The sequence below is a fragment of the Erythranthe guttata genome, chromosome 6 (assembly GCF_056151865.1).
Source record: "Erythranthe guttata isolate IM_541 chromosome 6, IM_541, whole genome shotgun sequence".
NCBI classification, from domain to species: domain Eukaryota; kingdom Viridiplantae; phylum Streptophyta; class Magnoliopsida; order Lamiales; family Phrymaceae; genus Erythranthe; species Erythranthe guttata.
Window position 1 is genome coordinate 9,848,989 of NC_142538.1, and position 17,072 is coordinate 9,866,060.

The 17,072-nt window shown below is 37.0% G+C and overlaps 1 protein-coding gene and 1 long non-coding RNA gene across 2 annotated transcripts; both read left to right on the plus strand.

Annotated features, from left to right (window-relative positions):
* The first annotated feature begins 831 nt into the window (after nucleotides 1–831).
* On the plus strand, nucleotides 832–1,811 carry PSRP4 (plastid-specific ribosomal protein 4). The gene is made up of 3 exons (XM_013000046.2): nucleotides 832–1,292; nucleotides 1,384–1,448; nucleotides 1,553–1,811. Exons 1-3 carry the CDS (start codon nucleotides 1,130–1,132, stop codon nucleotides 1,682–1,684), a joined length of 360 nt encoding a protein of 119 aa, XP_012855500.2. The 5' UTR covers nucleotides 832–1,129; the 3' UTR covers nucleotides 1,685–1,811.
* A 9,501-nt stretch (nucleotides 1,812–11,312) lies between these two features.
* Nucleotides 11,313–12,429, plus strand: LOC105961602 (uncharacterized). Its single transcript, XR_016031813.1, has 3 exons — nucleotides 11,313–11,826; nucleotides 11,933–11,998; nucleotides 12,128–12,429. It is a non-coding gene; the product is annotated as an uncharacterized LOC105961602 (long non-coding RNA).
* The last annotated feature ends 4,643 nt before the right edge of the window (nucleotides 12,430–17,072 follow it).

The window sequence follows — 17,072 nt, forward strand, 5'->3', positions numbered from 1 at the left end:
AGTCTGTTGAAAAAGCGAAGCGCACAACGGCCGATGAAAAGCCAGCAACTTGTTAAGAATTTGGCTAGCCCCTTTCTTCTTATTAGTCAGATAGTTTTTAAACCTCCGGTGCTATTCTCAGAGACCGGTACAGAAGTCTGATCGAAGAAGAGACCCAGCAAGTCAAGTCAAATTCCAAGAATAAAAAGATGAAATGAAAAAGGCCATTTCCATCTGGTCCTTCAAAGATCGATCTCCTAGAAGCTACTGCTTCCGCCTCTCTAGCTATGTTTTCTCCCCCATTGCTAGTTTCCCAAATGAGGGGGGTCCTGCTAATTTTCTCATTAAGGCTAGGGGCTCTATAATCCATCACATGAAGAATTTATGTATCACATGGATAGGAGTGACATCATTGGTTGTAGTGATGGCAATTTGTCTCGCCCCCATAGATCCCCGCCCTGCCCCTACTCGAAATTCTCGGGCAATAACTGTTCCGGAAATATATGGGGTGGGAATGGGAATTGACAAAAAAATTTAACTGGGTATGGGAGATGGGGACGGATTTGCATGTACCCGCCCCGTATCCGCCTCGCATATATTATTTATATATATTGACAGATTATTATGTTAAAAATTCATATTTTTTATTTATGGAATTTTGTATGAGATTTGAAGTCAAATTTGCACTTTGTTTATTTATTTTAAAAAATAAGTCTTTAAGTTTTAATTTAAAGTATAAGTTGACTTGCCAATATATTGAAAAAAAAAAAAAAAAAAGAGGATTTACATGGCGGATTGAATTCATAAAATTCGGGGATTTTAACAAAGAATGGAGATGGAGAAATCTATAGTGGGACGAGAACATGAATTGCAAAACCGGCCTTATACCCACCACATTATCATCCCTAATTGGTTTGAAGTCGCGAACGAATATTTTGATATATACGTTAGGGAGATATTTATAATTTTGCACACAATAAGAGGGATTTCACAAATTAGAGGGGCTTGTTTGTAATTTATTAAAAAATAAATAATAATAATACATCTTCGTTCAATACGGTGTCGTTCAATTCCCACAATAACATATTATCCAGAACAAAATCCATTTCCAGCGGCCACAAGTTTCATTCATTGCTCAATCTCAATTTCAATGGCCTCTCTCTTGCTTGGAGCTCCCATGGCTGCCCACTCCTTCACCCTTTCCCCTTCTCTCTCCTTCTCCAAATCCCAATCCCTTACCCACGCGCCGTCGTTGTGCTCGGCTTCCGCCTCTTCACTCTCCACCTCCCTCTCCGCTCCAGCTCTCCCCTTCAGTAAGTAAACCTCTTCACACACACACACACACACATTCCCACTGTGTGTTTTTGTAACATTTCTGATTGGGGTTTGTTATTTGTTTTTCAGTTTACTGCGGCAGAGGAGATAAGAAAACTGCTAAAGGAAAGCGTTTCAATCACTCCTTCGGCAATGTGGGCTATCTATTCTCTTTTTTCTTCTGATTCTAATTTTTTATTTCTCTATAATTTTCATTTGTATTTATTTTGTTTAATTGTGTGGATATATGGTGGTGCAGGCGAGGCCGAAGGACAAGAACAAGGGGAGAGGACCGCCGAGGGTTCCGGCGCCGCCACTTCCACCGCGAAAGGATAAGTACGACGACGGCTCGGTGGTCAAAATTGAGATTGACGAATCCTTTTCGAATTGAGAATGGAAAGGTTTCAATATGTAATCTCTACTTGTGAGTTTCAATCAGTAATTTGTTGCATATTTTGAAGGATATTAGTTCCGTTTGAATTTTCCAAATTTATAATTAATTCAATTTCTGTATTTTACATATTACCTTTTTCCGAGGTTCCAATCAATGCCGGGTGACTGAAATAGAATGCAGGATTTTAAGAGTATGGCCTAATTATACTCAGAGTCTTCTTTGTATGGTTTTGGTTAAAAGAATTCCAAGACTTTATTTTTATTGAAGGATTTGAAGATAGGATTGAACTTGTTTGTACTCGATTAATATCAGTTCGAAAAACCAGCTAACGGGGGTATTCCCCCCCTTTTGGGTAACATATCTTCGAGGAATTATACCATATGAAATCAGCTGTCTTGCGAATTTACAGTTCTTGCAATTTGGAAGCAATAATCTCTCCACTGAAATTCATCCTTCGGTTTTCAACCTATTGAGAATTTCTGTTTTGCGGTGGCGGTCAATAATTTAGTGGGGAGTTTTCTGATGAGTATTGGGATTAATGTTCCAAATTTGAACCCAGTTTATCGTTGGAGTTAACGGGTTTTCGGGGGCGATTCCACCTTCACTATCGAATATCTCTTCCCTTCAAATAATTGATCCACCCGATAATCGATTTTCAGGTACAGTGCCTAATGATTTCAGTAGGATTTTAAATCTGCAAAGACTAAATGTGCCGTAATATTCTTGGTAGAGAAGCGCCCGATGAATTGGATTTCATTAACTCGTTAACAAATTGCAGCAAATTTCAGATGTTGGGCATAGATAGTAACCGGTTTTCTGGTTTATTGTCACAGAGAATAGCTAATTTGTCGATAAATATGAATAGCTTACTTCTTGGAGACAACAAATTATCTGGTGTTATACCTTCCAAAATATAACAAACCTCGTTAATATGAATACATTAAATGTCAGCTGGAACAAATTTGACGGTCCGATTTTACATGAAATAGGTAAACTTTTCAATCTCAGACGACTCAGTATTGGGAACTTAACTCAATTGTTTGAGCTCCGTTTGGATACGAACAAATTGGAAAGTGTAATTCCGTATACTGTCGGCAACTTCAGCTACTGAATCTGTTTGGTAATAATCTTAGTGGTTTCATACCTGCAGAAATTTTCACTCTTTCATCATTAACCATGTCTTTTGATCTTGCTTGTAAGGTTGAGCGGAACTTTACTGATGGAAGTTGGCAACTTTTTAAACCCCAAAGAATTTGATTTGTCCGATAATGAGGTGTCTGGTGGAATTCCGGGAAACCTAGGCCATTGTTCGAGCATAGAGCAAATTTACATGCAGCATAATTTATTGTGTGGCTTGATTCCTTTGAGTTTCAGTTCTTTAAAAGGCATTCAAGATTTTGATATGTCCGGAAATAATTTCACCGGAAGTGTACCAATGTTTTTGCAGGATTTTGTTTTTCTTCTTTCGGTCAACCACTTCAAAGGCGAAGTTCCGAAATACGGATATTTGCCAACAGAAGCGGCTTTTCATTAGATGGGAACACTGAACAGTGTGGAGGTAGCATTAAATTTGCACTACATGTGTGTGATGTTTGCAAGTGATTCTTTGGGAATGGATAAGTCTTATTATTATCCGAGAGTAACGATTGGAGCAGTTATTGGAGTTTTGGGTTTTCTTGCGATTTTATATGTTTCTATTGCATGTATACTGAAAAAATCGAGGAGGTAAGGTTCGGTAACTTTCATTTCATCAGAAGATTGAAGTTCGAAATTTTCTTATACAGAATTAGAAAAGGCAACAAATGAATTTTCCTCGGATAATTCGGTAGAGGTACGGGCAGTGTTTCTTCGGTATACAAAGGTGTTCTTTTAGAAGATGGAAATACAATTGGGGTGAAAGTACTCAAGAATCAAGAAAACGAAGCTTTCTCCAAAATATACGTAGCCTAATGTGAAGCATTGAGCAACGTCAAGTACATAAATCCCGTCAAAGTGTTAGGTTTTTGTACAGCCATGGATTTTGAAGGGCGAGATTTCTATATAATTGATACTCCCTCTGTCCCATATTATTTGTCTTTTTTGGTGTTTTTTGCGCCCTAATTTATTTGTCATTTTAGAGTTCCAACAAAGCATTAATTGCATTTTTACCAATTTTGCCCATTATCACTCTTAATTAGTTAATTGAAAAATAATTAATGACAAGGGTATTTTAATATTTACTATATTATTTTGGGTATAATGTTTGGATATTTATTAATTTTCTTAATATGTGCGGAATCTCCCAAAACGACATATAATATGAGAGGGGGAGTAGTCTACAAAATATGTTTATTATGGGGCAATTTGCTATAGATCCCTCTGTATTATAATTTGTGTGTAGATCCAAGTCAAAATTTCCATGTTTTAATAAAGGCGGCGGCGGTTATATGCAAGCCCATTTTTTTATTAGTTCAAGACCTCCAACATAAAAATACCAATTTACCCTTAATGAAATTTAAAATCAAATAAAAAACACGAAACATTAAAAAACAAAAAAAAATCATTTCCTTTTTGCAAGACCAAATAAAATAAATAAATTCAAAAACCCCTATTCCTTATTTCACGACTTAAAAATCTCCTCCTCCTTTTTCTTCACACACCCACCAGGAAATCCTACACTCCAAAATTATCAAATACATACCAAACATTCACGATGGAACCAAAAAACAATGAGATGGTGGTTTATGAGGGTGGAGAATACAATGAAGTATGTTTTAACCGTTTATTTTTGCTTTTGGGTCGTTTTTTTTTTCTGTTGGGAAAAAAAATTCGACGATACCAAAAATCGGTCTGCAAATACCGATTTTTGTTATTAAACCCGGTAACCACATTCCGATTATTTTAATAAAAATCGGTACTTAAAAACCGATTTTTGTAGTAAAAATCGACATGACAACACCGATTTGTTTTTGTATTATCGGTATTGTCATGCCGACTTATACTACAAAAATCGGTTTTTAAGTACCGATCTTATTATTTTTGTTTTTTTAAGACCGTTTTCTCATACTTTCGTGCAACAACCTAGGGAATTGATGGAGGATTATTCTATTGAATTATCTAACGAATAAATATTTGAGACACAGAAAGCTCTACTCGATTGGGTTAAAGGAGTTGATAGACGCCACCGAATGTTGATAAACATTTTCGTTTCAAATATTTAAAAAAATACGAATTAACCAAATATATAATTATTTTAAAAAAATCCAAAAAATATCGGTATCCGAAAACCAATTTTGTACTCAATAATCGATATTAGAATGTCGATTTTGACTTCTAAAGTCGACGTTGTGTCGTCGATTTGGTTAACAAAAATCGGCATTATGACGCCGATTTTCGTGTACAAAATCGGTCTGAGTAAACCGATTTGGGAAACCAACGAAAAAAAAAACAATTTCAATCTCAATTTTTTTTCCAAAATCGGCCAAATCATTGCAACCCAACATGAAATAAGCATAGCTTAATGTCCATCCATACATATTTATCGAGAATCGACGTTCGATTAATGTTTTCGAATTTACGAATAAAAATTTAGTAAAAGGGACATCGATGCTCGATTAATGTTTTCGAATTTACAAACAAAAGGTTAGTAAAAAGAACTTACTTGTAATTGGTGGTGGTGCGGTGGGTGGGTCGCTGATCATCGTCGGTGCGTGGAAGTCTCGCTGGTCGGTGTAGCGGCGGTCAGGCGGGGGCAGTCGTGATATTTTTTTATTTTTTTTTTTGGTCATGAGCAAATTAAAAATAGGATTTATTTGTATTTGAGTATTATTTGTGGATAAGAGTATATTTGTCATATTTGGTCTTGATGTAATAAAATTAGATTAATTTACGGGCTTGGACTAATAAACTCCTTTATATGGTTTTGATTGAACTAGTAAAAAAATGGGCTTGCATATAACCGCCGCCTTTAATAAATTAATAATATTTATTGTGGCCAAAATATCCTTAGTTTAAATCAAATCAAATCCTAAAAAATCTCTCTATCAAAACAAATTCTCAAAAAATCTCTCTTCCAAATATTAACTAAAAAATTAAACTAATTTATAAAAAAATATACAATTTATTTTACAAACTCATACTCTAAAACCGGTACCGATGACGCTGAGAACTGCGACGCTTCCCGCGACGCCTATGACTCTGTGAACTGCAAATACCAAATTGAAAATTAAAATTTGTATTATTGAATTGCGAACAACGAAATACCTATAATTTCGTCAAATGCAAACAACAAACTGAAAAAAAATCCAGAATTTGCATTATTAAATTTCAAAAAAAAATTTACCTATGACTTCACCAAATGCAAACAGCAAACTGGAAAAAAAAAAAATCATCATCATTAAAAACACCAACAAAAAAATTGTTTATGGAACACGTTGCTAACAGCAAAATCAGTAAACAAAGTGTTTGTAAAATGTAACTTAAGACATACCTTGCAAATTGTAAACCAGAGGAATCGAATCTCAACACCAAACACAATTTTTCTAACAACAAACGAAGTTAAACCAACCTGCAAACGAAAATTGCTAACAACAAATGATGGGAAGGTTCTTACATACGGGAGACACAACGCGAATTTTGGCTAGAATTTTGGATTTCTGAAAAAAAAAATTAGGAGAAGGGAGGAGATGTTTGTTGTCCTCTTTAATTCTTTCATCAAGAAATCATCTCGCATCCCTGTTTTTTCCTTCTCTATAATATTTCTTCATAAAAAAAATAAAAAAAAAAAAAGAACAGAAAAGAAAGAAAAAAAACAGAGCACAACGAGAGAGAGAGAGGCGTGAGATACAGAGGGAGAGATGAGGGATTAAATATAGGATGAGAGAAACGTGAGATTGAAGAGAGAGAATAAATGAGATTTGTCTTCTTATTAATTGAGGGTGTTTATGTCTATATACTAATTATTTTATTTTATTTATATTATTTTTTGGAGTCAAAGGACCTATGCCTATATTCATCTTGCAACTAGGTTCTCTACCTATATAAGTCCAAAATAAGGGGTGTCTAGCAAATTTCCCCGTTTATTAAATACAACTTGCGGTTAAGAACTAAAAATATTCACGTTTGACGACTGAAATATTCAATGATTGCAGGTAATAGTGTATACTTTGAGGCCTATTTGGTTACCACCATCAGTGTACATTTTTGGCAAACTCGGTACTAAAATCAAAGTTCTCTATTATCAGAATTTGGTTATATATTTTGCAAACTCGCTACTAAATTCAAAGTTCTTTATTAAATGCTACTATTTTATTGAAATAGTAGTACCCTTCCGTCTTGATATTAATTTAATAGGAGGTGCTAAACAAGTAAAATATTATTTTTATCCTTCAAACTATATGTTAATTTTATTCAATAAAAGATTGGTTGTGGCTATATGCAATACTAATTTCACTTGTGCAAGACCAAATCAAACAAAGATTTCAAAACATTCCATTTTATTAAAATGAAACGATAAATATACCCATAAATTAAATTGGCTTTTGTTTGCTCATGCAAGACCAAATAACAAATAATGAAAAAAAAAAAAAAAGAAGAAGAAGAAAACAAACCCAACCCCCCCGGGAAACCTCCGCCGCCGACCACCGCTCTTGATGCGACGTTCTTGATGTCTTGTACATATTTTTGAAACATTGGATGAATTTGGACAATAAAGTGCGTCTTCGCATTCGACTTTTGCTATAAAAAATAAATGAATATTGAAATAAAAAGTAATTGGAAAATAGAAAGTTAAAAAAAAAATATAAAACAACCAAATTTCGACATTGAGGTGTCGAATATATGTCCATAAATTCGACACCTTAATGTCGAAATTTAGTATATTTGGACGAATTTGCTAACAGTTAAATTTCGACATTAAGGTGTCGATTTTGTAATCCAAAATCGACATCTCAATGTTGATTTTTACCTGTAAAATTCGACATGTACATGTCGACCGCGTCTGCGCGGAATTTAAAAAAAAAAAAAAAAACTAAATTTCGACATTAAGGTGTTGAATATATGTCCATAAATTCGACACATTAATGTCGAAATTTAGTATATTTGGACTAATTTGCTAACAGTTAAAATTTCGACACTTAGGTGTCGATTTTGTACTCCAAAATCGATCTCTCAATGTCGATTTTTACCAATGAAATTCGACCTGTACATGTCGACCGCGTCTGCGCGGAATTGTTTTTTGGAAAAACGATATTCTAGCTAAAAAACACATAAATGCATACCTTCTTGGGTTATTCCACCATAGAATCTTCTATTTTCATGTCTTCTGACTCCATACTTGCCATCTTTGTAAGATTTGTTGAGTTTTGATGATTTTGAATGTTTAGGTTTTGTGGGTTTATGGAGGAGGAAGGAGAGATGTTTTGTGGATTTTGTAAGATGGAGAAGATGAGAGTTGGTCTTGTAGTTTTGTGAGGGTCTTTTGTGTTTTTGAGTTTTTTGTATTGCACATTTGTAATTTTCTATTTTTTTAACAAAGTAAGGGTATTATAGTATTTATACATTGAAAATTTTAATTTGGTCTTGCACAAGTGAAATTAGTCTTACATATAGCCGCAGCCTAAAAGATTTTATAGACAAATCACATATAATACAAGAATTTAACATACTCAATACAAGATTTAATCCAATAAACCGAACGTCTTACTCTTACTAACTAAATAATTAATTAGTCAGTAGAGAATTAATCCAATGTTATTTAATCCGAACTAATTCAACAAATGTAACCATACTAGCTGTCACAAGGGTTTCTTTACTCAAGAAATTTTCGCCAGTGTGGCCTGATTTGCCCACCAAATCAGTCAGCCTTCCTCTCGATTCTCTTCGCACAAAATGCACAAACACAAGTCTTTTAAGCCAACATAAACGAGAACAAGAGTATGCAGCAGAAAACAACCCACAAGCACGTTTACGGGCAATGCCCATCCTTTATATTAATTCCCCACAAAGAATACAAAGGAGACTAAGGTGCACACACAAAATCCTCACTCAGAATGCCCACAATTGCAATCTGAACTCTCTAATGCCAGATGGGTCGGATTTGTGCACTCATAGCCAAATAAATACAAGGAAGAAGGTAGTTTTCACATAAAACTACCTAAGGACACATGGCAGCACTAACACTTGACACTTGGCTAACTATTACAAGTAATAAGGGGCAGTTTTTCATGCTTTCCAGGCCTCAACCGCTCTGTAAATTCCCTCAAATCCGCCCACAAGGCTGATTTTAATTCGAAGCCCATCTTGATCGGGCGCGCGCGCGCGCACCAATCGGCCCAAACAGCCCGGCCGGTTGCTAGGCAGCCCATCTGCCTTGCCTTTTCCGTACGTTTTGCTTGCCTTGCCCATCACTTGCTAGTTCTTTGCCCACACGGTCATTAGCACGCCCGCACATCGGGCTGCCATTCTTGACTTGTCAATCGATCGTGCCAACTTGCCCACACTTGTCAAGTCGTGGTCGATTTTCTTCGAACGTTCGTTTGCCCAAGTTATCGGCCACATGCCGATTACTGCCCACGCTTGTCCGCATTTGCTGCCGAGCAACGCCCGTGCCAGCCACAAGTACTTTCGATCACCGTTCCCACTTGAATCAAGCCGATCCTTGCTTTCTCGGACAAACACCCCAAATGCTTGCCCAACACTCGACCACTCATTGGCCGATTGTGTGGCTGTCTTGTGCCAATCTTCACTTGGCGCCATTTCTCGGCCATGACTCGGCCACACTCGAGTCATTACCGATATCACCGACTAAGGGGGTAACAGACCTCCCCCACCAACGGTGTTCGACGCCCTCGTCGAACCGAAACAATCGGCTTCAGCTTTCCCTCGTTTCCACTTGTCATGCCACCGTCTTCGATTGTGCTTGATCAACAGCACCACATCGAAACCTGAATTCGAAGTCTGATCCCACGAACTTCCCACAAATTCTTCCAGCCCTCGGAAAAACGAACGCCAATCACGTTCACTAGCATTTTATCTCGATTGCCTCTCCAATCAAGAAAGGAGACCTCCAGCCCACATAAATCACCCAAAATCGGCTTCCATTTCATCAACAACAGAAACCAGCCCAACAAAAATCCAACACGCACTACAAGAAAAACTAGCTTTATAGACCAATTTGTCAGTGATGATAAGAAAATGGTCGCTAAATATATACATATAATCACCAAAAATAATTTGGTTACAATAGTCAATTTTCTTAGTTTTTTTGCATCCAAGTAATATTTGGTAGCTATAAATGGTCACTATAATTTATTGAGGGTTGATTAGTTATATAGTGACCAAATCTCTACTTTTCAGCGACCTTTATTTAATGGTCCCAGTAAATAATGTTATTAGTGACCAATTTATTAACAAAATAGTTAATGGTTGCTATAATTTTTATAAGTGATCATTAACAACCAATTATTTTGGTGGTTAATAATATTCTAACAGCAACAATTTCAAATTTTCAAAATTTATTTAAACTAACTAATAAATGAAAAATCTTAATTCCAAAAACTATTTGTTAACAAGATAATAATACACAAGCATTTTTTAACTTTTCAAATAAATATAAATTAATTTTTAAGTTCTTCATTTTTCATAAATAATGATCATATATGTGCAAATTTGTATTAATGTATTATATATTATAATTATATTTCGATTTCGATTTTTGAGTCCTAATTTATATATTTGACATAAATATATATTCATATGTGGGCCAAACTGTGTAAGATGATCAATTATATTATTTATGTTTATATAAACAAATAATAATAAAGAAAAGAATAAAGATCTCCCAAACTCGTCTCTCACTCTCTCACTATCTCTCTCGTCCGCTCGCTCTCTCTCTCTCTCTCTCTCTCTCTCTCTCTCTCTTTCTCTCTACTGATTCTAGGATGGAATCACATAAATTGATGGAAAAATCGAATTCTATGAAAGGATTCTTAGTAAATCCTGTTTAGGTTTGAGGAATTGAGAGATTAAACAAAAAACCCCCAAATTGATTCTTCGAAGAAAGTGCTACAAGGTTTTATCAATGGAGTGTCGACGATTGGGACCAACCGTCAGAAAGCTTGAGACGTAAGCTTGATGTTTGTGGTGGTTCCCGGCGGTTTTCTCCGACGGTAGTTGTCTGAATCTGGCGAGCAAGTCCAGTCTGCTGCTGGATTTTTAGGAGTCGATTTAAGGTATTTAGACTTCGAATTTAAATATTGTTTTTTCACAAAAGTTGTAAAACATATTAGATATTATAGGAATATAAAATTTTCCCCAAATTTAGTCAATTGTAAAAAGCCAATTTTAATTTGACAGTTGTATGGTGAAATTTCCGAAATAATAAACCTTCTGCCGCACCTCCGCACCTGTTTTCGGAACAGAATTTGGTGGGTTTGGAATTAGAACATGAGAACAGTTTCTTCTTAAAAGTCGTAGATTGCATAGAGAAGTTTAAGGATGTTCTAAATTTTGCCCTTTTTAATTGAGTTTTATGGTCTGTTCAAAGGGGGAAACGGGCGTCACCTCTCGAGCCCCGGTTGGCCTTGTTGCAGCCGACTAAAGCACAAAGTCTTCATGATCTAATCGGAAATTATGAAATAATGTAAGTTCTCTATATTTATACCCATTTTAAATTTATTTTATCATTACGAATGACTGAAAATTGAATTCTTAATTGATGAGAAAGTGTGGAGTCATGAGGCTCAAGTGGTTATCCACTCTCAAGTGTCCGCTAATTCTCTTGTCTTGCACTTGATTAATAGGAGATGCGTTGAATAGTTACTCCGGAAGAATAGGATAACATGAGAAACAGCAAAATTCTTTTGTTTTGTACTTTACTCTTACGTCTGGTAATCCAAAAAATACTATTAAATGCATAGGGTTGTTCAATTCAAGTTTATTTTCCACCCTATAACAGAAATTGACATACAAAAGGTATGTGTTTATATCTTACATATAGCTGAAAAATCGAAGTTTACATTTATGCTAGTATTTGTATTGATCTTCTATAATTAAGTCAGTATATGTAATTGCCTGCCATTGCTGGATATGATTGACAAGTTGTATTGTTTGACATTCCACAAGGTCAGGTAGTGACTTCTCTCAATGGTCATTTAAACAAGGTAAACTGGTGCATCATATGCATATTTGATTTCATGTTTCCTTATGATAAATTCATTGGACTTGGTTTCTCATAAACTTGAATCCCTGTTTTCATCTCTTATGTAGGTTATAACTTATAAATGCCAAATTTGCAGTTGAGGCTAAAGTTTAGTTGGTGGCTCTACTGATAAGGTAAATCCATTCATTACATAAGATTTTCCTTGTTGCTTTTGTTGCTTATATGATCACTACATTTGGAAAACAATTGCATGTATATCTTCTGATTCTTTGTGGCATCCAATTCCAGGCATCCAATTCCAGGCACCCAATTTCAGGCACCCGTAGAGAGGCAGAGGCAGTTGAAGCTAATGACATTACTTCAATCAAGTTCCAGATGTAAATGTTGTCAGCGGTTTTAAGTTCAATTTAATCTGCGAGGCAGTGCTACTGTATATAGATTGATCACTGATTTAATTCACTTGTCAACAATTAATTAGTTAGGTACTAATATGTATTAACCAGCTATCAATTCATTTTTTTTCCTTACAATTATTATTTGGTTTTTGTCATTAGTAGCAATAAACAATTGTTTGTCGTTCATTATTTGATTGTTTTGCAAATAAGAATTATTAATTGTTATTTTTGGTTATTATATGCAAACAATTGGGGTATATTTGTGACAAATTAAAATTTATTGCAACCAACTATTCTTGCAGTTAAATTATTATATTGAGCAACAAATTTATTGGTCGCAACGTGGTCACTAAAATACATTAGGTTTGTGACCATATAAAATCTATTGTAACCACGTACTCGGTTGTTAAAAGAATATCATTTATCAACCAAAAATATGTGGTTACTGTATGTATACCTATAGCAACCATATTAATATTATAGCGACCATAAATTTTAACATTAGCGAGTAAAATGTTTGTCGCTGATAATTACATCTTTAATGACCATTATTGAATGGCCGCTAGATCTATGTCTTTAGCGTCCAACTGATTTGCAAGTCACTAATACTTTTAGTAGCCACCCTGTTGTGACCACAAGTGACCAAGCCTAATTTGGTCGTTATAAGTTTCAGTGACCATTATCTTGCTTTTAGCAACCATAACGAATCGTCCCTAAAAGCATTTTTTCTTGTAGTGACGCAACATAAATTCATAAAATACCACATTTCGAACCCACAAATTACGCCACACACGGCAGCAACTTGGAACAAAAGTAAGGCCACAATGCCCATTCATAAACCCAAATGAATACCTCAACTTGCTTTCGGCCCATGTCTCATTTCTCGGCAATGCACGTACAAGCAAACCAGCCCGAGAATTCACCGTCTTGTTTCGAACAGCTGCAATTAGGCTCGATCACTCCTCGTCGTTCGAATCTGCCTCCAATTGCACCGCAGCCAACATTCCCACCGGTTTCTTTCCCGACTTTGCTTTAGTCACGTACGAGCATTCGACGAAGCATGGACGCTCTTCATCCATAATCATCAACCCATCGAGAAATGGTATCACCGTAGCCTTGGCAGCAAGTAGGAACAGTATCACATCGAAATCATCTAGTGGTACGGCAGTCAATCCGCACTGCCCTTTCCAAGAACCGATCACTAGATCGACAACGGTTCTGCCTTTCACCGGCCCCGCCTCTGAATTTACAGCCTTTACTTGACTTGCATGTTTTGAGAGACTCAAACCCAGCTTCTTGACTTCTCTCTCGGCAACGAAGTTGTGTGTTGCTCCCGAATCAACCATCGCCTTCGCTTCTTTGCCATTGATCAGCACCGTAGCATACATCAAGCCCTTGGTGCCGTTGGGTGCCTTGTCCACGACCAAAGCACTCAACAACTGAATCGGATTCGCACGCCTCGTCTCGTCCGAATCTTCCTCACTATCCGACTCCCGCATCAAAGCATTCAACTTGCTCCTCTTAGGACAGTCCCTCATCCGGTGGTTGCCATCACATAGAAAACTGCCACGGTTTTGTTTGTTGACGACAGGTTGTCCACCGTTCTTGGTTTGCACCGTGGATCCTTCGCCATCACCGCTCTCTTTCTGCTTCCAATTTCGGCCACCCTTGCCACCGAACTTCTTTCCCTTGGACTTCTCCTTCTTCGAGCCTTCCTTATCGGAATCATCGGCCCCCATCACCTTGTAATCGACAAGTCGATCTGCTGCCGAAATGGCACTTGGCAGGTCCTTCACACCTTGTCTCCGCAACACGGTTTGGGCCCATGGCTGCAATCCAGCCATGAAGTTGAACAGCTTATCTTCATCGGACATATCACGTATATCAAGGAGCAGAGAACTGAAATCCTTGACATACTCCCTCACGGTTCCCTTGTGCTTCAATTGCCTAAGGGATTCCCTTGCAATCCAGCCCACGTTGCAAGGAAGGAATTGCTCTTTCAACTCCCGTTTCAACACCTCCCAAGTCTCGATCTTCACTCGGTTGGCACTTGCATCGTCTAACAAACAAGCACGCCACCACAACTTTGCATCACCCACGAGATACATACTTGTAATGGTCACTTTCTCGCGATCCGGAACCTTGGTTGCCTCGAAGTAATTCTCCATATCCCACACAAAGTTTTCGACTTCTTTGGCACTGCGCACACCATCAAACGCAGTCGGTTCCGGCACACGAACTTTGGATCCCGACGTTCTTCCCTCAGAACTTGATCCTTCATTTTGAACAGCCCTTTTCAACACCATCAAATCCGTAAACATTCCCTCAAGCTTCGTCTCAACGGCATCAATGAGGAGTCCCATCTCCTCGGCAACGGACGTGAATCTGCCCTCCACAAATTGGGGCAGATCGTCTAACGATCTTGACAAACGATCGATTTGTCTCTTCCCATCAGCGAGCTTTTGCAAGATTGGTGGATCCGTTGCATCTAGGGGCGGCCCAACCAAGGCTTCAAGACGCTGCAACCTTGATTCCATCTCTAGCATCATCACACGAGTAGGATTTGGATTTGTCGAAGATCCAGAATCTTCAGTCATGCCGAACAGCAACACGTTCAGAACCCTTGAACCGGGCTCTGATACCAACTGTCACAGGGATTTCTTTACTCAAGAAATTTCCGCCCGTGCGGCCTGATTTGCCCACCAAATCAATCAGCCTTCCTCTCGATTCTCTTCGCACAAAATGCACAAGCACAAGTCTTTTAAGCCAACATAAACGAGAACAAGAGTATGCAGCGGAAAACAACACACAAGCACGTTTACGGCAAATGCCCAACCTTATATTAATTTCCCACAAAGAATACAAATGAGACTAAGGTGCACACACAAAATCCTCACTCAGAATGCCCACAATTACAATCTGAACTCTCTAATGCCAGATGGGTCGGATTTGTGCACTCATAGCCAAATAAATACAAGGAAGAAGGTAGTTTTCACATGGCAGCACTAATACTTGACACTTGGCTAACTATTACAAGTAATAAGGGGCAGTTTTTCATGCTTTCCAGGCCTCAACCGCTCCGTAACTTCCCTCAAATCCGCCCACAAGGCTGATTTTCGAAGCCCATCTTGATCGGGCGCGCGCGCGCGCGCACCAATCGGCCAAAACAGCCCGGCCGGTTGCTAGGTAGCCCATCTGCCTTGGCTTTTCCGCACGTTTTGCTTGCCTTGCCCATCACTTGCTAGTTCTTTGCCCACACGGTCATTAGCACGCCGGCACATCGGGCTGCCTTTGTTGACTTGTCAATCGGTCGTGCCAACTTGCCCACACTTGTCAAGTCGTGGTCGATTTCCTTCGAACGTTTGTTTGCCCAAGTTATCGGCCACATGCCGATTACTGCCCACGCTTGTCCGCATTTGCTGCCGAGCAACGCCCATGCCAGCCACAAGTACTTTCGATCACCGTTCCCACTTGAATCAAGCCGATCCTTACTTTCTCGGACAAACACCCCAAATGCTTGCCCAACACTCGACCACTCATTGGCCGATTGTGTGGCTGTCTTGTGCCAATCTTCACTTGGCACCATTTCTCGGCCATGACTTGGCCACACTCGAGTCATTACCGATATCACCGACTAGGGGGTAACACTAGCCCTCAAAAGATTAACAATCTATTTGTTGAATAGGTAAATGGTATATGATCAATTTTTTTAAAAGGCCACTAGATTATTCTTAAATCTTTTTTTTTTTTTAATGAAAAAACTCGTTAACCATACAAAACCAGAAAGTCATAGCATTAATTCGGGAAAATAAAATACAGTACTTGAATTTTTGACTAAACTAAGTTAAAGTTTGAATACACTAATAATCTATGTATATACTATTTATTATTTATTATCATTTACAAATGTTTCTTTCATTTTATGTAGTAACACAAATAGCTCTACATATATTTTTCTGTTTATATAATTCTAAGGACAAGTATGTAATTCGGTTAGTACGGAATTTAAGGTCGGTGGGTGTTGAGTAACTGTTCATACTTGCGTTTTCTTCTTTTATCTTTTTTTTTTCCCACATAACTCCTAAAATACTTTAAATTTACAAATATATATTATTCATATTTAAAGTAGATTGTAAGAGCTTTCTTTGTAGGAGATATTATTTAACTATACTATAATCATCGTCTAGCTCATCCATTGCTAATACTATGAAGATGTTAAGGGAGTATGAATATTCCTTTGGTCACAAATCAGTTTTGAAAAAATGTCGATTCTTTCCATCAAAGAGGATTTCTACACACATAATAATACATTTTTTTTTTTCATCAAAGAGGATGCTTAAGGTCCGATTTGGCTGTCAAGATAAAATTAGCTAAAATAAGATTAATAAATTTATGAAACCAATTGTATTATTGGATCTTGGAAGGTTCAATACAAAATATGTCTAAAAGGCAAGATAAATATAAAATATGATAACATAATATTTGCAGGTCGACTTGACAAGTAATTGGTAGGAGCGAAAATCGGAATGCAAAAATTCATTCCGATTTCGGAATGCCTTGGAATTGGCGGAATTTGGAACTTCCATTATTTTATAATACCATATTCCAAATTTTGACATAATGCGAATTTATTACAACATTTTTTTATCTTTTTCGAAATTTTGCACGAAAATGCTAGAAAATTCAAAAGATGGACAAAAGCTTAATAAATAAAATCACATGTAGAAACAACAAATTGAAACAAAGATTTTCTCAGAAGGAAAAATGGAACATAGAGTTTCTGATACCAATTAATCTTTTGTAAATTTTTAATTTACTTGACCCTTTGATATTTATATTTTTTCATATAAAA